Consider the following 27,111-nt stretch of genomic DNA (forward strand, 5'->3'; position numbering starts at 1 on the left):
TATCCACCATCCTCTTTGGGGACAACCTGCTCCCCTCAAATAGGCCGGCATTCCTGCTCCCCTTTTTTTGGAGACACCGTGATGGCAAAAGATAGGGGGGGTTTTCGGGCTAAAATATTAAAAAAAAAAAAAAAAACTAAGGCAGCTTCGAATTGGATGGCTGCCTACGTACAAACGAAAATACCTCATGACCGGAGGAGGTGGAGTTGCCTCCGCCACGATTTTTTATTTTTTTGAGTTTATTATATATATTTATACATATAATATATATAATATATGCTTTGAAAAGAAAAAAATTTAAGAACCAAAACTTCCCACTATATAAGCCAAGCCCAGCTTAAAAACCAACTCCCACCGCTCCGCTCTATTATATCTCGACTTCCCCATTCTAAGAAGCATGCGCCCCGCACGTGCCGGGGATCCGCCGATGAGCTCACCGGTCGTCGTCGTCGTCGTCCTCCTTCTCTTCCTCACGCCGGCGGCGGTTGTGGTGGCGTGGCGGCCGTGGCCGCAAACCGTCCTAAACACGACCATCACCAGCGGAAAAGATGGCGGCGTCGCGATGGGCCTCGGGGCCTCCAAGAAGTACGAGGGGTCGTCGGAGTTCGTCCACCTCCGCTACCACATGGGCCCTGTCCTCACCGCCAACATCACCGTCCACCCTATCTGGTACGGCGACTGGACCCGCGCCCAGAAGCATATCCTCCGCGCCTTCCTCCACTCCATCTCCCCGCCCGACCCCGCCGCCGTCTCCATCCCCTCCGTCGCCGCCTGGTGGCGCACTGTCCAGCTCTACACCGACCAGACCGGCGACAACGTCTCCCGCACCGTCATCCTCGGCGCTGAGAAGAACGACCGCCGCTACTCCCACGGGAAATCCCTCACTCGCCTCTCCATCCAGTCCGTCATCCGCGCCGCCGTCACCGCCCGCACCCGCCCTCTCCCCGTCAACCCCCGCGGCGGCCTCTACCTCCTCCTCACCTCCGCCGATGTCGCCGTGCAGGACTTCTGCGGCCAGGTCTGCGGCTTCCACTACTTCACCTTCCCCTCCATCGTCGGCTACACCCTCCCCTACGCGTGGGTCGGCAACTCCGCCGCGAAATGCCCGGGGATCTGCGCGTACCCCTTCGCCGTGCCGGAGTACATCCCCGGCGCTCGCTCGGCGGGGCGGCCGCCGAATGGGGACGTGGGGGTGGACGGGATGGTGAGCGTGGTGGCGCACGAGCTGGCGGAGATGGCGTCGAACCCGCTAGTGAACGCCTGGTACGCCGGCGGCGACCCCAGCTTCCCGACGGAGATCGCCGACCTCTGCGAGGGGATCTACGGCACCGGCGGCGGCGGGGCGTACACCGGCCAGCTGCTGGTGGACGGCCGCAGCGGCGCGGCGTACAACGTCAATGGCGTAGGCGGCCGTAAGTTCTTGGTGCAATGGATCTGGAACCCCAACCTCAACTACTGCTCCGGCCCCAATGCCCTCGACCAATGAGACGAGCCATATTATTAGATTAAGCCAAAGAAAGCTATGGTATTTGCCGTATTTACTCAGTTATAGTTTTCACGAAGGTATTTAAGTTTTAAAATGGCCTTGTCTCTTGGGTTATCTTCTCTTTCGAGTTAATAGTAAGTAACATGCTACTAGAGTTAGGGTGTTGATTAATAAGAAGAAAGGAGAGGGGAGGAGTAATGTGATATTTTTGTGTATAAGGATGTGGGCTTGTTTTGTTGTTGTACACAGGAAGGAGTTAGGATGGGATTTGCTCTGGCTTTTGCTTTAGCTGCTATATATCTTGCTCTATGCTTCTTGGGGTGGTCTGGGTTTTGCTTCACATACTCTCTTTTACTGTTTTACCGTCTTGTCTCGATGCTATGTTGGTGGATAAATTTTTTTGGCATATTTAGTATAGCTTAATGAAAGCTAATAAGCTTGGAGTGTGGAAGGGGAGTTTGGTGGTGGGGCTGGTGATGCTTAGAACGGCATGGCATCTATGTGTTCCGTCTTTTCGAGTACTCTGCTTACACTCTTTTTACTACTCCCCAAGACAGTCGTTATCTACGCTGGGAATTCAAATGATCGGCTTTTAGCATGGCGATGTCCGGTCAAATCAAAGTGCCAAATTGTTACGAAGGTATATTTAAGTTACATTCATCTGCTTGCTTGTGAATTTAGATCGAGATGAATGTAGCTGTAGATTTGGAGGTCCTCATTTCATCAGAAGAAAATTTTGGCCCGGGATAGTTGGGGGACATGGAGGTGCTTGTGCTCAACCTAGTTTGTTCAGAGCTCGGTGGTGTCCTTGAAGGAAGGAAAGGGGCAGGCCATCCTTGTGGTGATTGGAAAGTGGTCTTCACGCGCTATCAGGTTTTTTTTTTATTATTTATTTATTTATGAAGAGGGAGGCAAAATCGTTCCGCCGCGAGAATTTATAGGAACTATTTATAAAAAAATTATGAAAAAACAATAAAAATGTTTTATAAAAGATAGTGGTGATCTATTAAACTATTCAACAATCTTATAAGTAATTTGAAAGGTCTTTGTATCTTCAATGGGCAATTCTATAAGTTCTGTATTCTAATGTGAGTCAATTTTTTTCTAAAGAGATAGATCAACGTCTCTTAATGTGCAGTGCCAATATTGCAAGGTTATTCTAAAATTTGAAATGAGAATCAAATAGGTATTAGCTTGATCTCTCTCTAATGCAAAGAGAAATGATGAGTACTTTATTTCATGTAGGAGTATTTTATTTCAATGTAGGAGTGTAACATACACCACGGAGTCTGAGATTCGGAGTTTCTTAGCTAGAGATCAACTCTCAATGTATTGGCCAGACGGCTTATATCACATGTTGCCTTGTAGCATTGGGATGTTCGAGTAGCTAACCATCTAACTTTAATCATTGATTGTTACACCCTAATCGGCTAACAAGTGAATGAATTGTTTGTTGTTTGCTTGGTGCTCCTATAATTGCTTGGTTAAAGTTATGGAAAATGTGAAAAATGTGGAATGAGGAGGAGAGTTTTGGATTGTTAAAGTTATTATTTCAGCCTTCCTCCTGGAAGAATAAATTTATCCAGATTAATCATCTTTTTGACCTTTGACCGAATAAATTTATCCACCACTTTTCGGATAATGTTTGGTTAATTAACCATACAATTCTTTATTGTCCATCTTTTAACCAGCATCCAAGCACAATTTTCGAGAAAGGCATTACTGCTTCCCTGCCTCTCTTTAGATGCATGCTATTTGGCATATGTGATGCATGTGATTTGATGAAAAGGAAGCAAGTATTTGTTATGGTGACAGAAAGCAGGTAGGGGAAATGTATGAGCATCACCTATGATATTTCTTGTAGAATGTACGGAAACATTGTTGATATCTGTAAGGAATTTCCTCAGCCAGTTATCACCATCAAAGTTGGGGACAAAAGCCTCCATTGTTGTGTTAAAAGCCTTCATTAGCCTGCAAAGTAAATCCAGTCATGTGGGGCATAAACTTTCCTTGATCAAACCATCTTATCAGACTGCTTTAGTTTAAAGCCAGAAAAAGAATGCTATGAATCGAGCATGGGTCACCCATGCCCAACTGCAGACAAAACCATCATCACAGTTCCCTGATATCACGCATCGCCACAGCGTGGTGAAAGAGCAGGCCAGCCAAGAAGAGGGAGAAGAACAAAAAGGTTTAGAAAAGAAAAAAAAGGTGCTATTGAAAAGCTTTATAGCTGCTTGAAAAGGATTGAAGATTGCAATGATGCATTTGAAGACCACCCTTATTATACTTGAAGGTGACCATCAGTATCTAAGACTAGTTTACATCTAATACTATGCGATTGTTGGAGAGTGAATGTTTATAGAGACAAACAGTGCAACTGATTGAATAGTTATATATATATATATGGTAGGTAAATGATTTTTTAGACTACTGCATAAATTTTTTTAAAGATATTTTTGTATATTGTATTTTCTGATTTATATGGATATATTTTTACTGGATTGGTTTAATAAATCTGATCTTACCAAAAAAAAAAAAAACTTGGGGTACTGTCTTATATAGAGAGATCATAGAGTGGGCCCTACTTTCGTGGAGACCTGAGAAAGAGGGTTGGGAACCGGTTCGAAAGACGAGTCCCCGTGATGGAGAGATTAGACCAGTTTAATAATAATTAGATAACAAGGAAGGAAACAAAACGAATGCAACCACCACTGTTTGCTGGCCTCGGCCGAAGGTAATCTCCTCAAGCAGTGGAAAGAATGGGAAAGCGAAAGGAGACGGCAGCAATGTGGCCTGCTCTCGTAGAAGCCTATAAGGACACTAAGAAAGCAACAATAACTTAGAATTGCTTTTTTTTTTTTTTTTTGATAAAGAGCATCTCATCACCATCCCAAAGCTAAATTTAATATAAGAAAAATCTGGATGCATTGCACCAGCACTAGAGCATTGGATACTATGAACCTGACTTGGTCTTTCATGGTCTCCTCAGATAAAGGGTCCATGATATTTAAAGGAAGAAAGAATCCAAGAAGAAGAAGGTAATTTCTACTTTTTCCTATTTCAACCGTTAGGTGATATACACATTTTTTTTCCCCCTCAGTAGAAATGCTCAAAAATTTGCTTGATTGGGGATCAGAACAACTGAATTCCTTTTTGGATTGGTAATTGGATAGCTTGCTACTTAGTCATTAATCCGAATCGATCGAATTCCCCAAGTCGATCGCTATCAAATATTTTATATCTGTATTACATATTTATTTTTAATGTTTGGCATCCTTCTTCTTGGAAAGGTCCAAGGTTCAAATTAGGATGGTGACATTATCACCATATTACTATTTTTTTATTTTTATAATCTAGTATTTTATTATTCAAATTTATTCTTCATTTCATTGTTAAGCTAATTTATAAGGTTTTCTGTCCGAATTACCAATCCAATTTGATCATTAGAGATCCAAGTTAGCCAAGTCTCTGGAAAAAGAAGAAGAAGATAACTAACTCATTAGGCTATATGTCCAAGATATCGATACTAGCTACAACAATAACCTCTAAATTATTGCAATATTTTCAGATGAACATCTCTCTAGATGACCCCCATCCAATCCATAGACTTAGTTGAGAATATTAATCAACTTTATGTTTTTTTCTGAGATTCATACAATTTTAATATAGATACATCCAATAAGATCAAAAAACAACAAATTCCGAAGTGCTCTAGACAACTCTTCTTTTCCAACCCACAGAGTACTTCCGGAGTGACTAGCCACATATGATTTATTTAAGACTTCTTCACAAAGCACTCATTCTAATTGCTAATTTATGAATTCCTTAAGCACTGTTTGCAAATTTTCTATATGCTTTCTTAGTTGAATTATTTCCAGCACCAACCATGGGACTATGGGACAAAGAGCACCACTGCCTAACATTGACCTAGAGGTGGCTACATCATAATTCTAGCTGGAATGACTCCACCAACCTGGGTCTGGACCGCTACTGGGAGCAGAAAAGAAGCAGAGGTTGGGGTGGTGAGGTTTACAAAGGCCCCGTCCCCATTATTCTCTAATATTACCCTTCGAGGCACCTTCCTTCTTGAAAGAAGGTACTATAGGGATCGACAAAACCTGCGTTTGTGGGGAATGGTACCACTCCACACATAATAACACTGGCAGTGTCTTTATATCCTCACCAGTGTTGGGGCCCAGTCACAATGGAACCTAAATTATTTCATAAATATTAGGTCACTTTCTTTGTCCTTCTAGGAGGAGATATTTTTTTTAAATCATTTGTATGAGTATATTGTTTTGTAATAAAAATCAATAACAAAAAGTTATAAAAATATGTTAATTAGGTAATGAGAAATGAGATGTTCAAGAACCATGGTCAAAGGGAAGCACCTCTGTCAAGAAGAAAGAGCTGACCTTGGGACTGATAGGGTGACTAAAGTCATCAATTATTTAGTGTGTGTTTTTTTTGGTCCCACACTTCTTCTTTTGAAAGTTTGTTTGGTATACACACACACGCTCACCAACTTCTATAATTTCTCCAAAGTTTTAAGACTTGTAATTGCTAATTTATCTATCTATTTATATTGTGCTCAACACAAATGGCCAAACAAGGATAGAGTTCTGTGCATGAGACTATGAAACCATCACCACTTTTAACGCATTCTTTTTGTTAATGAAAATATGCTTCTTCTTTTTTTTTTAATACTTTGAGAAGGAAGAAGCAGGTGCATTTTTCATCAACTATATATAAAGTTTAGCAGATTGTAAATTATCTTAGAGAAATGACAGCCAATATCAGGTACTCTTATCTCTTAATATCATGTGCATTATTATTACATGCTTTGTAACAATTATCTGCTTCTTTTGATGGTCTATTTCTTTTGTAATGTCCAAATCTTTCTATTAAGCTAACCCTGAGATGAAACTTAGACACAAAAGGGAAAAAGAAAAAAATCATTGCAGAATACATGTGACAACCCCAACAGGTTATGTCTGCCTACATTATTCCTACTGTATCATAGATATTACACATACTTCCACTAACAACTGTGCAATTCCATATATAATTTCTCAGTCGCGAATTAAAATGAAGTTTATAAAACTCTACAAGAAGGTAATTAAGGAAAGGGAATGCCTGTAAGTTGCAGGTAATTGACACAGTCTAAACTATTACATTTATATGGGGTATGCGCATAAATGTAAAAGATTAGGAAGACATAGATAACCAAAAAGTTTGGTAGAAAGTAAATAATAAAGATACAAGGATAAGTTGGTGAGAGTCATATAAGTTATTGAAGATGCCAGCTAGCAATTTGGTTAAAGTCCTTCCATGGTTCTACTTAGGGGTGTCAATAGGACGGGTTTAGGTCGGGTAAGATTCGACCAAGGTTGGTCGCATCTGTTGCTGGTGGTCCAAACCGAGAACGATTGGCACAGCGGTGTGAACGGGGTTCCGTTTGAGTTGCCTTGGTTGGTGTTGATTGCGCTCCGCCTTCCACCGGAAAACCTGCAAGCAAGCCTCGCACCACCACTGGGGTAGTGGGGGCCCTCCGACGATCAAGTCAGAGGAGATTGGAGGAGAAGGAGAGATAATAGTAGCAAGTAAGAGAATGTACTGGAAGTTCTTGCTTACCCCCCCTCCTCCCCCAGCCGCATATATACCAGGCTGGGGGGTCTTTCAGGGGGGTTCGTCATCGTGGGGCACGATGGAGCTGCCACTGACACGGCCGTTACAGGGCGTCGTGGGGCAGCGCCGGGTACGGCCATGACAGGGCGTAGTGGAGCTCCGCCTCGTTGTTGGTCACTGGAAATCCGAACCTCAAGGCATACTCGGCTATCACTCCATCAGGGCTGGTGAGGACCAGCCCGGCCCCTCCACCTTCGGGGTTCGACGACCCATCGATGTGAAGCGTCCAAATCGGGAGGTCGAGACTGGGTGTTTCCGGCGACCTAGGTTCCGCCTCCTGCACCGTGTACTCAGCGAGGAAATCCGCGAGCGCTTGGGCCTTGATGGCGGGTCGGGGCTGGTAGCGGATGTCGAACTCACCAAGTTCTACTGCCCACTTCACCAGCCGTCCCGCATTCTCAGGATTGCTGAGGATCTGCCGCAGCGGTTGATCGGTCAAGAGGGTGACAGAATGGGCCTGGAAGTAGGGGCGAAGCCTCCTGGTCGCGGTCAGCAGCGCGAAGGCGATCTTTTCAGCCTTCGTATACCGCGTCTCGGCATCCCGTAGGACCCGGCTGATGTAGTACACAGGCTTCTGGAGCTTTGCCTCTTTCCGAACCAGTACCGCACTGACTGCGGTTGGGGAGACCGCCAGATAGAGGTAGAGCATCTCCCCTTCTTGCGGCTTGGACAGCAGGGGAGGAGACGCCAAGTATTCCTTGAGCTGGTCGAATGCTGCTTGACATTCGGCCGTCCAGAGGAAGTCTTTCGGGCGTTTCAACACCTTGAAGAAAGGTTGGCAGCGTTCGGCCGATTTTGCCACAAATCGTCCGAGCGCGGCGACCCTCCCAGCGAGCTCCTGAACCTCCTTCACTTTGGTCGGAGGGGACATATCTTGGATGGCCTTGATTTTGTCCGGATTGGCTTCGATCCCCCGCTGGTTGACAATGAAACCGAGGAACCTCCCGGCCGAAGCGCCAAAGGCGCACTTCGCTGGGTTCAGCTTCATGTGAAACTTCCGCAAGGTGGCGAAAGTCTCCTCCAGATCCGCGATGTGCTGGTCTGCATGGCGGCTCTTCACCAGCATATCGTCCACGTACACCTCCATGTTCCGGCCGATTTGTTCTTTGAAGATTTTGTTGACGAGGCGCTGGTAAGTGGCGCCAGCATTCTTCAGACCGAAGGGCATTACCTTGTAACAGTACAGCCCCCGGTCTGTTATAAAGGCAGTTTTCTCCTCGTCCTGTGGAGCCATCATTATCTGGTTGTAGCCGGAGAAGGCGTCCATGAAAGACAGCAGCTAATATCCGGAAGTCGCGTCGACCAGTTGGTCTATCCGCGGAAGCGGAAAGCTATCCTTGGGGCATGCCTTGTTCAGGTCGGTGTAGTCGACGCACATCCTCCACTTTCCGCTCGCTTTCCGGACAAGTACGACATTTGCCAGCCATTCGGGGTAGCTGACCTCCCTTATGAATCCTGCCTCCAAGAGTTTGTCTACCTCCTGGTCGACCACTCGGATCCGATCCGGGGCACAGTGTCTCTTCTTCTGTTTTACCGGTCGGTGGGTCGGGTCGACGTTGAGGGCGTGAGAAATGACCTCCGGGTCGATCCCAGGTACATCGGCCGCCGACCAGGCAAACACATCGACATTGGCTCGGAGGAATTCCACCAACCGGGCCCGAGCTCCCAGGTCAAGATTGGCGCCGACCCGGATCGTCCTGTCCGGGCGACCTTCCTCGAGGGGAACTTCGATCACACCCTCGGCCGGCTCCCCGTGCCGCAAGGCCACCTCGTCTCTGGCGTCGAGGGACTCGACGCTTAAGGCTTCTACGGGCTTCTTCCCTTTGAGAGTTGCTAGGAAACATTGCCTTGCGGTCGGTTGGTCACCTCGGACCTCTCCAATCCCGGCTGCCGTGGGGAACCGCATGAGCAAGTGGTACGTAGAGACCACCGCGCGAAGGCGATCTTTCCGGGTCGTCCGAGGATAGCGTTGTAGGCCGAGGGAACACGGACGACCAAGAACCCGAGCCGCACCGTGGCTTCTGCGGGTGCAACGCCCGCAGTCACAGGCAGCTCAACGACACCTTCGGCCGAGATAGCGTCACCAGTGAATCCTATGAGGGGGGTGGATGTTTTGTGCAACAATTGTCTGGACAAGCTCATCTTTTGGAAGGCCTCGTAAAACAAAATATCAGCTGAGCTTCCACTATCCACAAGAACACGCCTTACATCATAGTTTGCCATAGTGAGGGAGATCACCATGGCGTCATCGTGGGGGGTCTGAACCCCCTTTACATCTTCATCACAAAAAGTGATTACATTACCGACCCTCTGCCTCTTTGCGACGGCTGCCCCTGACGCTTCAGTCGAGCCCCCTGCGTTCCTCTCGGGCCGGGGGCAGCCCCCAGTGATAGTGTGGATCACGCCCGCGACGGGTCGATTCTGCTCCCGAGGCTCCTGAGGGGCCGGATCGGCCGGACGCGGGTCTGCGGGGGGACGTCGGTCGTTCACATATCGACCGAGACGCCCTCGGCGGATGAGAGCCTCGATCTCGTCCCGAAGCTGGAAGCAGTCTTCGGTGTCGTGGCCGTGGTCCCGGTGGTACTCACAGTACGCCCGAGAGGGCCTCCTCCCAGGAATCTTCTTCATCTGTCTCGGAACCGGGAGGTCCTCCCGCCCCTTGATTTCCATGAGGATCTGGGCCCGGGGAGTCAAGAGAGGAGTGTACCGGTTGAAACGTCGGGACGGAGAACGAGGGCGTAGGGCGCCGTGGTTCCTCGCCGGCGACAGGCTTCTGCGCCGACGTTGAGGCGTCGGGCTCCTCCTCTGGCGTGCCTCTTTTCGCCTTTTCTTCCCGAGCTTTGGAGGGATCTCGGCGGCCTCCTTGCTCCGGTGGGCGGCCGCCTCCTCGGCGTCCGCATACTGGTTCGCCCGGGACAACAGCTCCGGAAAGCTCCGCGGCAGGCGTTTGTCCAGGGAGAAGGTGAGTCTGCCCTTTCGGAAGCCACGCTTCAGGGCTGAAAGAGCCACTTCCTGGCTCAGGTTCCGGACTTCCAGCGTAGCCTTGTTGAAGCGGGTAAGATAATCCCGCAAGCTTTCTCCCTCGTTTTGCCGGACATCAAAGAGGGAGTCGGAGACCAGTCGCCGCCGGCTACTGACGGCGAAATGGGTGATGAAGAGGCGAGTAAACTGGTCGAAGGACTGGATTGAGTTAGCCTCCAAGCCGGCGAACCACGCCCTTGCCGGGCCACGGAGGGTCGCCGGGAAAGCCTTGCAGAGGAGAGGATCTGATGCTCCGTGGAGGAGCATAAGGGTCCTGAAACTCTCGACGTGATCCCGCGGGTCCGCCGCCCCGTCATAGGGCTCGATCGCCGGCATTTTAAACCCCGGCGGATTCGGGGTCCGCAGGATCCTCGAGACAAGCGCCGGCTGGGAGGAGATCTCCAAGTCGGTGAAGGGATCTTTGGAGTGGCCCTTCAGGACCTGGAGTTGTCGGTGGAGATCGTCCACCCGCCGGTCCAGGGAGCGCGACCGATGGGTGGGAGACAAGGTGCACCGAGAGGGGGACCGACTGGAGCGCGGGTTCCTTGAGGACTGGGGGGTCTGGGAACGCGCCCGGGCCCGCCTCTCGTACCCCGCGCAGCTCCGATGGGAAGGTCCCGGCAGAATGGACCGTGCTCGAGAATCTTCCTCGCGCCGGCGCTCCTCCCCATGGGAGAGGAAGGAGCGCGGGTTGAGGAGGACAGGTGAGCGCTCAGGGAGCAGCGGCTCCTGGGCCCGCTGCGGCGCCCGAGACATCACACCCTGCAGGTTCTGCACTGCCTCCGCGAGGGTGCGAACCTGCTGGGCTAACTGGTCGAACTGAGCGGCCTCGACCATCTGAATGGGGGGTGGAACGGTGGAGTGTTGCTGAGAATGTGTTGGAGACGCGGCGGCCTCCCGGCCGGAGGCGCGAGAGGCCCCGCGACCGGAGGCATTGGAAGCTCCACAACCACCTCGCCGTGCCATTACGATCGCTCTGAGATTCGGCCCTTCCTCTAGCGCCAACTGTTGCGGGATTTTCACCCCGGCAACAGCCTTAGTCCCAACCGAGCCGAGCAGAAAGAGACCGCGTCCCCCACGAGGTATTGTCCGCTTTGGGCGCTCCGGTCCGCGCGTCCAGCGCTGACGGAGGGAGACGTTTCCGGCCCGCGCGTCCAGCGCTGACGGGGGGATTGCCCTCACGGTTTTGTCCCTAGTCACGGGACTCAAACTCACCAAGGAGCTCGGCATCCGGCGCCTGAAGGTCTTCACCGACTCCCAGCTGGTGGTCGGGCAGGTCCGTGGGGAGTTCGAAGCCCGGAACCCGACCATGCAGAATTACGTCCGGAAGGTGCAAGCACTCATTCCCGACCTCGGCAGTGTCGACATCCAGCAGGTCCCAAGAAGTGAAAATGCCAGGGCCGACAGGTTGTCCCGCTTAGTGAGCGCAGACGCGCACAACTTGTCGAGGGCGATCTACCTGGAGACCCTGGATGCCCCGAGCATCGGCGAGGCTGGAGCGGTGATGGCGATTGATCCGGAGCCGTCTTGGATGGACCCGCTTGTCGCCTACCTCGCCGAAGGGATCCTCCCTGAAGACGAAGATCAAGCTCGGCGACTTGTTATGAAGTCCGCCCACTACGTACTCTATGAAGGGAGGCTGTATCGGACCTCGTTCACCGCCCCCCTCTTAAAGTGCCTCCGCCCCTCGGAAGCGGCCTACGTCCTCGGCGAAGTCCACGAAGGCGTTTGCGGATCACACTTGGGGGCTAGGTCCTTGGCGCACAAGATCATGAGGCAAGGCTATTATTGGCCTACCTTGTTGGAGGACTCAAAGGATCATGTACGGAAATGCGACGCCTGCCAGCGCCACGCCAACGTCCAGAGAGTCCCTTCTGTCCCCTTGGCACCAATGACTGCACCCTGGCCCTTCGCCCAGTGGGGAATGGATATCCTCGGACCATTCCCCGTCGCTTCAGCTCAGCGGAAATTTTTGATTGTTGCAATCGACTACTTCACCAAGTGGGTGGAGGCAGAGCCGCTGGCCACTATCACGGAGGCGCAAGTCCGGAAGTTCGTGAAGAAGAACATCATTATCCGATTTGGGGTACCTCGGGTCCTCATCTCGGATAATGGCCGACAGTTCGACAACAAGCATTTCCGTGACTTTTGCGAAGAGTTCGGGATCGAGCATCGGTTCACATCTGTGTCGCATCCCCAAACCAACGGCGAGGCCGAGGTCACAAATCGGACAATCCTCCAAGGAATCAAAGCGCGAATCGGTCGGATGGGGCAAGCTTGGGTCGAAGAACTCGAAAATGTCCTTTGGGCGTATCGGACCACGCATCGGACCCCTACCGGGGAGACGCCTTTCAGCCTAACCTATGGCACGGAAGCCGTTGTCCCCGTGGAGCTCGGACTCCCCTCACCTCGGGTGGCCGCGCACCGACCCGAGGCCAATTCGGAGCAACTCCGAGGGAACCTGGATCTCTTGGAAGAAGCGAGGGAAATGGCGCAGGTTCGGATGGCGATGTATCAGCGGAGGGTGGCCCGATATTACAACTCCAAGGTCCGACCGAAGCTTTTCAGAATCGGAGATCTGGTGCTAAGGCGAGCTAAAGCATCCCAACCTGCGGAAGGTGGGAAGCTAGCGCCAAATTGGGAAGGCCCGTATAGGGTTCGCTGGGTAAACCGACCTGGCTCCTACCAGCTGGAGGCCCTAGATGGTCGAGAAATTCCAAGGAGCTGGAGTTCCGCTAATCTGCGGATGTATTACCAGTAGAACGACAATGCCAGAAAGACAGTTCGAAAATGTATAACACTTTTCATTTCATTAATTTCTGGTTACAACGGCGTGCTCGTGTGATTACAAGGAATTCCCAGAGGAGAATTAGGGTGTAAAGAAAGTAAAGAAGAGGTGGAGACTCCGAGGAGCTGGAGATCTGGGATTCCGAAACCTCCATCCGAAGCGGCTGCAATCCCACCGGAAGTGGGTGCCTCCAACCGGAGGCGCCATCGACGTCTCACGAAAAAGACGAAGAGCCAGCGCGGATGAAGAAGAAGCGGACGAAGGAGAAGTCCACACTGCTCCTACCCAGAGGCGCCATCCACGCCTCACGAAAAAGACGAGGAGCCGCCGCAGACGAAGCTCCCGCTGCCTCCAGGGGAACGCCACCTCCAAGGGATATTCCGGTCCTCCCCAGTGTTAGGGGAGAGAAGGAATACAACGGAGAAGAGCATATGGAGGCGCGGTCCCGGATCAAGCGCCTGGTGCGGAGCTCAATCGGGAGGCCGAACTTCAAGGAGGGGAGACGTGATCCCGGATGAAACGCCTAGAGCGGAGTTCCGCCGGGGAGAACCTCCTTGTTGATCCCAGATGAAACGGCTAGTTGGCGGAAGTCGCGAAGGGCGCGCCTCCCGTTCCTTCGGTAGGGGTCTCTCAACCATGCGCCGGAGAGGAGGCCCACGATCCATGGCAACCTGAACAGCTCCGGCTTGGCAGGCTCCATCGCACCTGCACCTATATTTATAGCCAAACTGCGGCCCCCCGGTCGTTCCGCTGCGGGTGGCTCCAATAAATGCGGGCGCATTGAATCCGGAGCCGATCCGGCTCTCGAGGCGTATCTTCCCGCGATTTCCTAAGCGTTATTCTCCTTAATCGCATTCTTTGTGCAGGACACTCCGGGTGGCCTGTACCCCTAGGTCCACATATCTCCACTCGCGCCCAGGCCGCATCCGCCTCGAAGAACGCGCGTATCGCGGCCGCTTAACTGACACTCCTCGCAAGCAGCAACTGGTGATCCGATTTCCCAGGTAACCCCTCAATTAGCATTTAATGCCCATCTGGTGTTCCCCAGGCGACGCTTGGAGAGGAGGAGAAACACGATCGCAGCTGGCCACGGAGAAATACCGTCGGGCGGCAAGCGACAGGCGCACGACCGGCGAGCGGAATTTCCCGAGGCTCGGCCCTCGGATGCCAGGCTAACCCGATGATCATCCCGGGAACAGACTAGCCTGAAACCCCGACCGGTCGCCTCGGCTTGCGCCAGCCTTGGCCGACCAACGAGCGGAATTTTCCGAGGCTCGGCCCTCGGATGCCAGGCTAACCCGATGATCATCCCGGGAGCAGACTAGCCTGAAGCCCCGACCGGTCGCCTCGGCTTGCGCCAGCCTTGGCCGACCAACGAGCGGAATTTCCTGAGGCCTGACAACCCTCAGATGCCAGGCTAACCCGATGATCATCCCGGGAGCAGACTAGCCTGAAGCCCCGACCGGTCGCCTCGGCTTGCGCCAGCCTTTGCCGACCAACGAGCGGAATCTCCCGAGGCTCGGCCCTCGGATGCCAGGCTAACCCGATGATCATCCCGGGAGCAGACTAGCCTGAAGCCCCGACCGGTCGCCTCGGCTTGCGCCAGCCTTGGCCGACCAACGAGCGGAATTTCCCGAGGCTCGGCCCTCGGATGCCAGGCTAACCCGATGATCATCCCGGGAGCAGACTAGCCTGAAGCTCCGACCGGTCGCCTCGGCTTGCGCCAGCCTTGGCCGACCAACGAGCGGAAGTTCCTGAGGCCTAACCCTCGGATGCCTGGCTTAGCGCCGGAAGAAGTTCCTGAGGCCTAACCCTCGGATGCCTGGCTTAGCGCCGGAAGAAGCTCCTGAGGCCTAACCCTCGGATGCCTGGCCTAGCGCCAGAAGAATTTCAAGAGTCGGGAGTCAGCGAGACGCTACCAAGAGTTAAAAAGAAGAAGGACGAAAGTGAAATGAAGAAACTCTATTTGCATTAACTTTCATTGTTTCAGGGCCGAGACCCATACAACTTGGCAAAACACCAACACACAAAGAAAAGAACAAAAATACAGAAGGTCAGCTTGGAGGAACCCCCGGGTCGGGAACGCCGGGCACGTCCGCAGGGGGTAGGGAGACGGTTGGAGAATCAGCAGGCGATGGCGCCGCGTCCGACATGTCACGGACGAACTCGTCAGACTGACGATAGGCCTGTACCGCCTCCGACATATCACGGGTGAACTCGGCGGACTGACGATAAGCCTGTACCGCCTGACGCCCGATCTCCGCACTCTTCTCGGCCAGCGCCGCCTCTGCCCGCTCCATAATCTGAGCCTTCGCCTCCAAGACCTTCGCCACAATCCGGTCGTCCGCCTCGGAGGAGACCCTCAGCAGATCAGCCTGAGCCTCCTTGTGCTTCGCCTCGGCAGCAATGCGAGCAGCCTCAGCCTCCTCCAGGCGCGAATGAAGCTCCTGGTCGCTCGCGCGGGACTTCTCCAAGGCCGACTCCAATTCGCCCAGCTTGGCTTCAAGAGACCGGGTTCGGTTGCGGGCGTTGTCGGCTGACCGCTGGGCCTTCTCCCACCTCTCCCGGTAGTCGGCAGCCTTCCGGGACTGCTTCTCGGCCCGCTCCTCCGCCTTCTTGATCTCGCCCTCGAGACCCGAGGCAACCTTGAGTTGCTCCTGAGCCTCCAACAGTTGCTTCTCGAGGGTGACGAAGCCGAGTGCCCGCTCTTCGGCCACCTGGAGCCTCGTCTCGAGGTCCCTGGTCGTCCTCCCCGCCGCAGCCTGACCTCCCTCCTCTACTGCCTTCAGTTGGCTCTCGGCCCTCGCCAGAAGCCTCGCCTGTTCCTCGTAGCACTCCTCCAGGCGGATCATGTACTGGGCGAGCTAAGAGATAAGAAAAACGAGGGCGTCAGGCGGGGATCAACAGAGCCTATAAATGATGAAAGCGACCAAAAGAACACTCACCGACATGAGACAGACGCAGCTGGCAGCCCCAACGTCAGGGACCCTCATCTCCCGGACCTGCCTGCGGTCCTTCTCCAGCAGTACCGTCTCGATGAGGTTTCGGGCGCCGGCGAAAGTGAAGGCCGACCCCGACTTCTCCCCGGAGTCGGACGGTGGTTCTGCAGCCTTACCCTTACCCATCGCTTGGGGAAGAGTTATGCTGACCATGCTCGGGGCGGGGACCGCCCCTGGAATTGACAGGGTCCCGCTCGGCCGGGGCCTCGGCGCGTCCCTCCTCGTATCATCCGGAGCCGACCGAGTCGAAGGCTGGACTGGGGACCGATCACGTCCGACCCGTCCATCTCGGGCGCGCCCGGGTGATGCCTCCGGAGAAACGGTAGTCTCGGCATCGGAGGACTGATACAGCGTCAACTCCCGGTCCACGCCCGCGGCGTCCCCCTGATCGGTGGGTCCGGACCCGTCTGTCGGCGTCGGAGTCGCCTGCCGGCGGGACTTCTTCGCCGGTGGGGCCCCGCTCGGAGGAGCTCGTTTCTTCCTCCGGACTGCTTCCAGTAGGGACGTTCTACCAACAGCCGTTGTCTTGTCCGACCGCATGACGTCGTCGATCTCTGCAAAAAGGACGAGGTGGTCGGAGGTTGAGAAACTGAAGGAAAGAACGAGACGAAAGAGGAGAAAAGAGCTAAAAAAGAAATGGTGGCGGGCTCACGGTCAGTGGGGACCGAGCTCAGACCAACGTTCACCAAGGTATCCTCGGAAATAAGGCAAGCCACCGGGGGGAGCCAGCCCTCGGCAACCAACCCCTTCAAGACGGCCACGCCATCGGATTCCTCCCTCGACAACCTCGATAGGCCAATCGGGGACTTCATCGGCATCTCCCAGGTTGCCCTGATTCCCCAAGAGGGATCTACGTCAATGAAAAAGAAACGCTCCTTCCAGCCGTGAATGGAGGAAGGAGCCTCCTTGACGAGGCCGCACCCTCGCCGCGCCGCAAAGCACCACCACCCTTTGTCCTGGGGGTGGCCGCTCAGGCCGTAGCATTCCCAAAAGACATTCAGGGTGGCGGAAACCTCGTGCATGTGGCAGAGAACCTGGAAGGCCGTCAGGGCGCGCCATGAGTTCGGCACCAGTTGCGTCGGCGCCACTCTTAAACCCCGAAGCACCTGCACAACTAAGTCCGAGGGGGGAAAGCGAAACCCGGCCTGACGAATGCCCTCATTGATGGCGACCTTCCCTGGAGGAGGATGGGACATCCTCTCCTCCGGCCCCGGGAGCGTAACATTGCAGGCCTCGGGAAGGTGGTATCGAGCCACGAACCTATCTAGGTCTTCAGCGACCAGCTCCGACTTAATGCGGTCTGCTCTCACTTCGCCCATCCCTAATGGCCAGTGAATCTACGGTCAGGACGGGGTCAAGAAGGGGGAAAGGACCGGAACGACTGGAGTACCCTAATACAAAAAGAGAAAGTATGGAGAGCCTTAAATTGAAGAATGGGGCAACTCACCGGAAGAAAAGGAAGAACGGCTCCGAGAGCGTCAAAGGAAGAGCAAGCGAACAGTCCGACGGCAATGACGGCAGCGCAAAGGAGAAACTCGGAGATGTCTGTAAAGAGAGAGGCGGACGGAGGAGGGCCCCCGGTTAAATAGGCGGAAAGGTGGGTGACGCCACGGTGAGGACGCCTGGCTGCCGAAGGGTCGCTCGCGCCCCAAAGGCGAATCGACGCCATTAAGGAGGGATGTCCGCCGAAATCCTCAGACTGCCAGGTCAGCAACAACCGCCATACGCCATAAAGAAGGCGGGGAGCTCGAAGCGCGCGTGCCTCTCCGAGGGATGGCGGCAATCACGAAGCATCACTCCCTTCACCCGTTCCCCTCCTGGTTCCAGGCTCGGAAGTGGGGGGCTACTGTTACGGAGGAATTTAGCCACCATGCCCCACGTGACCGGCACGCGCGCCCAGGAAGACTACGGCAGTCCCTTGATCCAGCAATCCGACCCCGAGTCGGACATTTTCGGCTCCGCAGCCTGACCCCGAGTCGGCTGCCCCTTGATCCAGCAATCCGACCCCGAGTCGGACATCTTCGGCTCCGCAGCCTGACCCCGAGTCGGCTATCCCTTGATCCAGCAATCCGACCCCGAGTCGGACATCTTCGGCTCCGCAGCCTGACCCCGAGTCGGCTGCCCCTTGATCCAGCAATCCGACCCCGAGTCGGACATCTTCGGCTCCGCAGCCTGACCCCGAGTCGGCTGCCCCTTGATCCAGCAATCCGACCCCGAGTCGGACATCTTCGTCTCCGCAGCCCGACCCCGAGTCGGCAGCCCCTTGATCCAGCAATCCGACCCCGAGTCGGACATCTTCGTCTCCGCAGCCCGACCCCGAGTCGGACATCTCTCGACAACGACAGGCTATTCCCCAGAGGCACGCTGCAGCCTCCTGCTCCACTACTCCCTGCAACGGTTGTATCTGGCACTGCTCCACGATCCCCTGTAACAGCCGTACAAGGCGGAGCTCCACTACGCCCTGTCATGGCCGTACCCGGCGCTGCCCCACGACGCCCTGTAACGGCCGTGTCAGTGGCAGCTCCATCGTGCCCCACGATGACGAACCCCCCTGAAAGACCCCCCAGCCTGGTATATATGCGGCTGGGGGAGGAGGGGGGGTAAGCAAGAACTTCCAGTGCATTCTCTTACTTGCTACTATTATCTCTCCTTCTCCTCCAATCTCCTCTGACTTGATCGTCGGAGGGCCCCCACTACCCCAGTGGTGGTGCGAGGCTTGCTTGCAGGTTTCCCGGTGGAAGGTGGAGCGCAATCAACACCAACCAAGGCAACTCAAACGGAACCCCGTTCACACCGCTGTGCCAATCGTTCTCGGTTTGGACCACCAGCAACAGCATCCATTCCTAAACCCATAATATATTTGTCAGATACAATCCCAAATCCATATCCAATTAAAACTCTATACCCATATTTAATATTGGACCCCAAAAAAGTTAGGCATCGGCTAAGGTTTCAGGTAAAAATCCAGTATTTAACAAATTATTTAGCTACACTTTTTGGATTATTTTTAAAATTATTTAATGAATCAAAAATGCTATCACATGAAATATGAAACATGAAAAAATTAATGATGTGAATAATAAAAATTTCTTTGAAAAGAGGGTATTTATTCAACCAGTACTTTTGTTACCTAAACATCCACAAAATCAGAAGATATGAAGAATGAAAAAGATCCTACAATAATCAAACTCAGTGTAAATATTAAATTATAACAAATATATTCTAAAAAGATAACCGTACATGATATGGATGGGAATTTAGTCGAACAACATGAGTTGTGGTTTCAGTAATCTCTTCTTCATTTTTTCTTAAATAATTCAAATCGGGTTTTGGGTTTTCAGGTATAGATCTAGCTAAACCCAAATCCAGCCCTACAATTTAATGAATTTATTTTTCATGCCCAAAACCTATGTTCCTGTAGATTGCCGACCTAAATTAACACTCCAAGACATCTTATCAGGTCTTGCCTTTGTCAAGGTTGTGGGAAATGAGCAGTACTCATAGAGGATTACTAGTCCAAGATTATCTGAGACATTGTGTATGCCAAAATCGTCTATGAGCATTATTTGCCAAGGAAGAAAATGCTGCTACAATCCAATCAAGTGCCTTAGCATCTATGGATTGCAAGAATTGCGAAATATAAGCCTGCATCTATAAATGTAAAAAAAAAAAAAAAGTTTTAACAAGAGAGGATGTTTTCCGCACGCTATCCTACAAAAATGGTGCTTCATTTACTCGCCTAACAACCAAGGTGACCCTCATGAATGGGGAATAATTCTTGGATACTGAAATTTGTCCAGAGAAGCAGCTCTGCTGATAAAGTATTTACTCGGGCTTAGTGAGATAAACTCATAAGCCTTGAGCAGCACCACACCAGCAGTTACATCTGAAGTCACATATCTTGGATTCTACCTAAAATTTACCCTCAGCAAGAAATGGGGAATGCTCATCGGACTCTAAAACATGAATGTTGGATCACAAATGAGTACGGTCCTGCAAGACTCTAACAAGTAATGAAGCACCATACTGCAATAGTAACAGATGGAATGCTTATCTCAAGGTTTAAAGCTAGTTGTTAAGCATAATTGCCAGAAGAGTTGCTTATGACACTCATATAGCATGAAACAAAAGACCTACAATGTCCTTTCCTCCTATCCTCTATTAAAACTCAGATGACAACCTCCACAGTGTACCTCCCTCACATTTGTGTTCAGTTGTCCCTAAAGGCAGCAACCAAAGGACCTCCCAGTGAATCGTTCCCATATGAAGCATTACATAATTACTGCACATTTGAGTTGAAATCCCAAGAACAATACCTAAGGTACAAAAAGGATGCATGTTAGGCTGGGACTGCTCATGGCCATTCAACCTAGTGCACACTTTAGACAGAGAGGTTCAAGTGTTTTGATGGTTTGAGCTGAGCCTGCATTTCTAAAATACTGTCAAACTTGAAGTTGGGCCATTTCTGACTAATAGCAAGACTTCCCTTGCTCTGCATGAGTTATGAGAAGCTATGCAGGCTTGCAAAAAGAATTCTCATGTGTAACAAACATAAGTTGCAGAACAACAAGAGGAGCTTTAATTAGACTTCATCAAATATGTAAATGTAGAAGTCAAAAAATAAGAGATCGTTATAGCAATTAAAGAGAGTGGATTATCTTAGACTGCTGTACGGCTGAAAGAAAACTTGATTAACCAAAAGTGGATTATCTTAGATTGCTGTAGGCTGAAACAAAAGTTGATTAACTGAAACAATTACTAGGGATTTGCCAAAGCTCCAATCATGAAACTCAGGGTTGGGCTTGGAAGAACATGCCACATCAAAGGTAGGTTGAGCCAAGTATGGGGAATGCCCGAGAAATCTAACAGAAATGACACATGGTGTCGTAAAATACACGCTCCTATCGATGAGAAGTAGACATGCACACAGGTGAGCAAAACAAATCAGCATAATCCAAAAAAACATGCACGCAAGTCAAAATTTGTTCAGATAATATTTGAATTATTGCCATGGAAGGATTACTCAAATATGTTAGATTATAGAGGAAAAGTGGTGACAAATTCACCAACAAAAGAAGAAAGATTATTATTTTTAAAATCAATAAAGCTTGCATGACATGGCAACATGTAAATTTTATCCTGTGCTTTATCTCTCTACATTATTTTTCAGGAAAGAAAATATCATTACAGTCTTATAGCAAGGTCAATGTTAGACAACAATACTGGAAGCAGTGAGCATCAAGTATATCGCTCAAGAAAGCTACAAGAAGAATGATGTGGGTGTATGGTATTCGTCAATATCATTTATAGTATCAAGCAATATCAGACAATATCATTTCTGTACCGATGGCTTATGCCTACGTAATGCACCTTTTTTACATCTCTCTTCCCACAAAAATTACAAACCTCTCATTGCTTTTAACGTAAGACCGCTAAAGAAAGTTGTAGATAAAGTTGAGGCAATCAGCTACAGCAGCCATTGAATAAACAGATCAGGTCGGTGTAATTCTCAGAACAAGCACATACCATTAAAGATCAGAAAGTAGTCAATGGAAGAAAAAAAATGATAGTAATAGAGACAGAATTTATTCCCGATAACTCATCAAATGAGGAAGGCAACTTTTTTGCAATGCAACATCGTAAAAGCAAACCTTTGTCAGAACACAACGGTCTTCTTCAACTCATATGGCAGGACCCGAAGTTCACAATATGATTTTATTGCCTTTCCCAGACATTGCTTTTCTAAGTTCTCTGACTTCTGTACAAAACTTCGTAGATTATCTCTATGAGAAACTCTCTCAACCTGTCATGCATATAACCATCCAAAAATGCAACAGGCATGTGATGGTTAGCATTGTGTAAATCAGGAACATAATGAAAACAGATGGGCATTACCCATGCATGATTGCACAAATAGAATCATACACACAAATAATCTCATTCCAACCCCTGTCCTGCCCACCCACACTCTTGGTGTGCGATAAAGGTGGGAGTGCCATCAATTATCTCATCTAAATGATGGAAGAATTACTGTCAAACAACTTGTGCAAGGACCTTCTGAGGTTCAAACATGAAACCTCCACTCAATAAAAGAGAGGTGCAACAAAAAGGCTAAAGCTTGTTTACAACTAAGGTTGAAAAATAAGCCACCAGGTTAAATGCATAATGCTTGTGATATGTTTAGACCTTGCAACTCCATTTGAGGCAAATTAGCTGGCTGGCTGAAAGCTGAGATGGATGCTTAATAACTTAGATCAATAGGCTTAGTGCAACAAGGAAAAAGTGTTTTCAAAATGCAGCTGTACTAATATCGTAACATTTCTTTCAAAAAAATGGTAATATAGTGCAATTAGAGAAGATTAAAAATTAGTTAAAGAGAATGAAGTAGTATGACTCAGTATTATGCAAAAGGACTTCACCATTTGTTCAATAATTGGACCTGCATCAAGTCCTTCAGTTACAAAATGACTTGTTGCACCAATCAATTTCACCCCTGCATCATAAGCCTGACAATCATGAAATAGCCACAAATGAGACATACAATTACAGATGCTGCAAACAACTAAAGAGGAAAGCCATAAATTGAATACCTGTTTGGAAGGATTCCCGCCCCTGAAAGATGGAAGAAGACCATGATGAATGTTGATTATATCCTTCCCATAGCTATCCAAAAATCTACCAGACAAAATCTGCATATTCTTATATCACACAAACAGTTTGACTTCACGAGACAACAGGTATTCTAGTATAGCTACAACAAATAAAAGGATGCTTCAAGAAATGTTTTGATGAATAATGAAGATTTGTTGATCCAGAAGGATCATTCGATTCACTGGGAGCAAGAACTACACATCAGAAGCTACATTACAAGCCAAACTTCCAAAGGCCATTACTTCTTAGTATGACATCCAATCGAGGTGCTTTTTCTTTTGAAATCACATGAATTTTTGAGATCTACAATGCTGCAACACCCCTAAAAGGTTTCGACAACATGGAAATCAGGCCATATGACAACATTTGGACCTCCTAATGGGCTGATCAAAGTAAACTTACCTTTTTAGGATAGACGTTGACTAGTCATAGCTCTTAATCTAGGAAGAATTAGATGAGATAACTAAAGATAAAGTTGATATAAAAGTTGAGCTCTAGCTCCAAGAGAATTTTAGCTTTTTATGATTATTTTCGCTAGTCATGACTATTTTGGAAAAGCTGTGGTCTTCCAACTAGAGGAGGATCTGTATCAGATTTTGTAAGGATGGATCTCATTAATGCTACACAAAGAGACTGTAAATAGTTTTATCATTAAACTAATGAGAGAGGGACCTAGAACCCTATTTTCATAATTTTTTTCTTACTTTTTCTGTTCTTTAAAGAGGTCTAAGTTAAGCGGGTTGAAGGAATTTCTTCCTTCTCCCTGATTGGATCATTTGTATTAATTCTATACATAAATTAATTTGTAATCAATAGTTTCTTAACTTGTTACTATGCATAGCACGGTTCATTCTAAACTATAGGGTGTTTGGATGTTTGGCTATGATGTTCGTTGGCTATATTACATAGAGACATGAAATGTTCATGGAAAAATATGTTGGTAGAATCATCTAGTGAAGTTGAAGCCTTAATCCTTCATTTTCCTAAAACATATAGAAGCTGGCTAATATCAATGAAATCAGCTCCCTCAAATTGGAGGGCATTGAACCTTTATTTCTGTCTCCTTATCCCCACTCTTCAGACTTCTGAAGACCATAAGCATATTATATTTATCGTTAGTCTAACATGAAACTGAAAACAAAAAAAAAAACATATAAATTTAGCCTCTAAAATCTAGTAGTTAAAGCATAAGCAACATTCTAAAGACTTTTCAACAGCAAATTCTGGAAAATTAAAAAATAGATTAGCTCAAATTTAAGTTACCTGCATATATCTAGCAAGTACAAGAAAATCAGTATCTTTAACCAAGTTCAATATCTCGTCTTCTCTTTTATTTCCTGGAGAAGTCGGTAAGCAATGATAAGGAATCCCGTGTCTTTCAAGAAACCGTATAACATGAGTATTGGGAGCTCTCTCATGGTTGCTGCTGCAATGCATTATGGATTTGAAAATTAATAACAGAACAAATGTATCACAAAAAAGGAATTCAACAATATATTTCACCTTATGACACATTTGATATCCACTGGCAGTCTACCATCCTGCCATTCATGTAGTAAGTCCACCAAACAATGTTCCTACAACAGTAAATTTACAAGTCATCAGTCGTCATCACCATTCTCATCATCCTCCAAATTTTTCCAATCAAAATGAGGTCAAACATGCAGCATAGCTCCATGTAGGGAAGGCTCCATGGAAGGGTTGAACTGCTTTTTTTAGGAAGAGAGTCTGTTAAAATCTAAAATATGGTCCTATTAAATTCTTAATTATTGATGCATAGCAAACCAAATAAACAAGAAGTAGTTATTAATGCTCTCAAGATTTCTGTTCAGTATGTACCTTGAATAAGATACTGCTATAACCTTATATGGTCGGGAAAAGTTAGACCATAAGTTTACTTTTCAGTCATATACTCAAAACTACAAATAAAATTACTTCTAGAAGAATCACAAATAGAAAAAGGATCACACCTGCTTTGAAGCAAGAACTCCAATCTTATGTTTTGGTTCTAGATCTGGAACTCGTACAATAGATATTTTAGCATTGAAAAACTTTGACAAATTTGAGAAATCATTGTCCATCAGAACCCTCGGCCAACGTGCAGGATCAAATACGAATTCACTGCCAAGTTGCATCAGTAGGAAGTCTTAGATTTACTTTAACCAAGTAAAATATATTTAAGATGCAGTTCAAATCCAGCTACCTATGAAATTTATGAGTATCCAGGCATGAGGCCATGAACCTCAAGCTAAATACCTCACCATGATAAGGCGCATATCAAGTGTATCAACCACCCACTAGTGACCCTTCTTTTCTTTTGTTATTTAAAATTTACTGTTATCATAAGTAGTTCGGCATATTTTGCATTAGCCATCAGACTCCAGGAGATGTTAGGTTAAGAATCATATCAGTAGCTTGCCCAATCAGAGGTAAACATCTGACACCAGCTCCCACCATCTCTTTAGGATAAGTAATTATGTGCCTCCTCGACTGAATTGTGGAACTTCGCAATCTAATCTGTTGGGACATAGATAGTTCTTAGGTATTTTCACCCACTGTTAGAGTGCTAGTTGTCTTGGCTTGATGACAGTTATCTGTTACTTCAGATCCATGCCCTTAATCTTAAGATAGTGTTCAAATCAAACTGCATGTATCAGTGGGTAATCATCATCATATAGTATGTGCCAGTGTGGTAGATATGATGCTCGCCAATGAATAACAATCCTCCAGGCTTTTGTTCCAGCCTTCATCATTAGGTGCTCTAATTTTCTGGGCTCCTAACTGCATCAATCAAACTTAAGCATCTACTATTGAAAAGGGCTGAACCAGGGAAGCACATTCTTGAGGGTGGAAAACAAAACCTAAATTCGAACCTACTCTTGGTGATTCTGATTGTTCTCCATATGTATAATTTCCTGCACAGACGTGATCTCATTTTGAACTTCCATGGCTTTAAAACCTCCTTACTGTCAAAAGAAAATTTTAGGCAGAACATCTCAAAATCAACGTGTTTTTCTTTTAAAAAAAAAGAATTTCACACAGACCTGTCAGTGTATAAACATTGATTCACAGGAAAATATAAGTTGGGTTGGAGTTCTTTTCCACCAAACCTACAAGCAAAGAAGTTGTAAAATGCTTTGTAAAGGTTATTTTTTTTATTAATTGGAAAAAACAAGCCAGTAGGCCATTTGGGCTAAGGACTCTATCATTTTTATGTGATTTTACAATTGCATCCGTCACATAAAAATTATCATAGGATGAATATCATCCTTATAATTGATGAATGATAATCGTAAAGGACTAATAAGCATCAACATCATTTTGCTTAGCGGACTTTGAGTGGTTATATTGTTATGATTTAACGGGTCATTGAAGGATCTGCTATCTAGTTGAATGTTTTTCTTTCCTTTGTGCATTTACGTATTGGTTGCAGCCAAGATGGAAGAATTAAAAAAAAAGGTATTACTGAATACATGTTAATTTCCCCCTTCCCTTATATCACAACTACTGACCGCCCTCTTTGCTTGTCTACTTGTATATGTTTCTTTCCATCTTCATATATTCTCTACCACTTTCACAAAAACACTATCTGAAATTTTTCCCCTTTTCCTCTGCCCCTGTTCCTTCTCACTCCTTTCTTCCTCTCTTATATTGGCTTCAAGGTTTCTTATAATAATTCCAACTACTTTGGACGTGGAGATTTTGAGGTGCTAAGGACAAATAATTCCCACAAGATATGTCATCCTTCACATGAATGAATTCGAGGCATGAGAAGGCACAATGTAAGCCAGTGGATTTATAACTCAGAATTGATGTAGTAATCTGGACAAATTTCCACAGTTATCCACTCTTTAAAACAAACGGAGATGTCTTATGTATACAAGCAATAAATCAAACACATGATGTATTATGGCTGAATTTGCGCTTGAAATTGAATACCTCGGACGGTTGGCTAAAATCAACAGAATTTCTGAGTGGGCGCATTAATTGTGAAGAGAAAGGAAATATAATTGGTGCTTGAATCAACCGATGAACCGTACAAAGCTTGAATGCGGTTGCAATTAAAGTTTAGAGAATTAAACCAAATGGAGGGTTGAAGGAAGCAAAGATATCCAACCTTCGGGAGTAGAAGACGCGCCTGTCTTCGGGAACGAAGACATCGACGCTGTGGATGTTCCCACCATGCGAGGCTATGCACTCCGACAGCTTGGCGACGATGCCCACCGTGTCCTGGCCGCCACCACCACCCGAACTCAGAAATTGTCACGAGAAAGACCGAACCAGCTGCTGTGGGTTGGCAAATCATACTTACAGGGCATTGAAAGACGTGAACTCCATAAGTGCTGCCGGCGACGGCGGCGGTGGAGGAATGGGGGGCACGGAAGAAGGTTCCGGCGATCTGGAGGATCGAGGAGGAGGCGGAGGAGGAGTAGGCGGTGCGTCGGAGGAGAGTCATGGGGTCAAGGTCTGGCTCT

At 48.4% G+C, this 27,111-nt stretch overlaps 2 protein-coding genes across 3 annotated transcripts; one reads left to right on the forward strand and one right to left on the reverse strand.

The window, feature by feature from the left end:
• The first annotated feature begins 336 nt into the window (after nucleotides 1-336).
• Nucleotides 337-1,826, forward strand: LOC103717393 (protein EXORDIUM-like 3). The gene has a single exon (XM_008805760.4). The coding sequence runs from the start codon at nucleotides 398-400 to the stop codon at nucleotides 1,484-1,486; it is 1,089 nt and encodes a 362-aa protein (XP_008803982.2). The 5' UTR covers nucleotides 337-397; the 3' UTR covers nucleotides 1,487-1,826.
• On the reverse strand, nucleotides 1,648-27,111 carry LOC120108535 (formyltetrahydrofolate deformylase 1, mitochondrial-like). Of its 2 annotated transcripts, XM_039122166.1 has the most exons (9): nucleotides 26,949-27,111; nucleotides 26,754-26,866; nucleotides 24,607-24,757; nucleotides 24,140-24,213; nucleotides 23,900-24,062; nucleotides 22,576-22,674; nucleotides 22,405-22,491; nucleotides 21,637-21,788; nucleotides 1,648-3,457 (listed from the first exon to the last, which is right to left on the reverse strand). In XM_039122166.1, exons 1-8 carry the CDS (start codon nucleotides 27,090-27,092, stop codon nucleotides 21,642-21,644), a joined length of 978 nt encoding a protein of 325 aa, XP_038978094.1. In that variant the 5' UTR covers nucleotides 27,093-27,111; the 3' UTR covers nucleotides 1,648-3,457; nucleotides 21,637-21,641. The 2 variants fall into 2 exon arrangements, with proteins under 2 accessions (XP_038978094.1, XP_038978095.1); XM_039122167.1 differs by lacking the exon at nucleotides 1,648-3,457 and having other exon boundaries at nucleotides 21,247-21,788; nucleotides 23,900-24,059.

Source organism: Phoenix dactylifera, unplaced genomic scaffold, assembly GCF_009389715.1.
Source record: "Phoenix dactylifera cultivar Barhee BC4 unplaced genomic scaffold, palm_55x_up_171113_PBpolish2nd_filt_p 001384F, whole genome shotgun sequence".
Taxonomy (NCBI): domain Eukaryota; kingdom Viridiplantae; phylum Streptophyta; class Magnoliopsida; order Arecales; family Arecaceae; genus Phoenix; species Phoenix dactylifera.

Bases quoted from the DNA above. Each gene is read 5' to 3' on its own strand.
- LOC120108535 (XM_039122166.1), bottom strand. From the start codon at position 27,092: ATGACTCTCCTCCGACGCACCGCCTACTCCTCCTCCGCCTCCTCCTCG. The intron at 24,758-26,753 runs GTTGGATATCTT...GCAACTTGGCAG, and splicing joins CGCGTCTTCTACTCCCGAAG to TGAATTCGTATTTGATCCTG. The intron at 22,675-23,899 runs GTAACTTAAATT...AAGAATATGCAG, and splicing joins TACTTGCTAGATATATGCAG to ATTTTGTCTGGTAGATTTTT.
- LOC103717393 (XM_008805760.4), top strand. From the start codon at position 398: ATGCGCCCCGCACGTGCCGGGGATCCGCCGATGAGCTCACCGGTCGTC.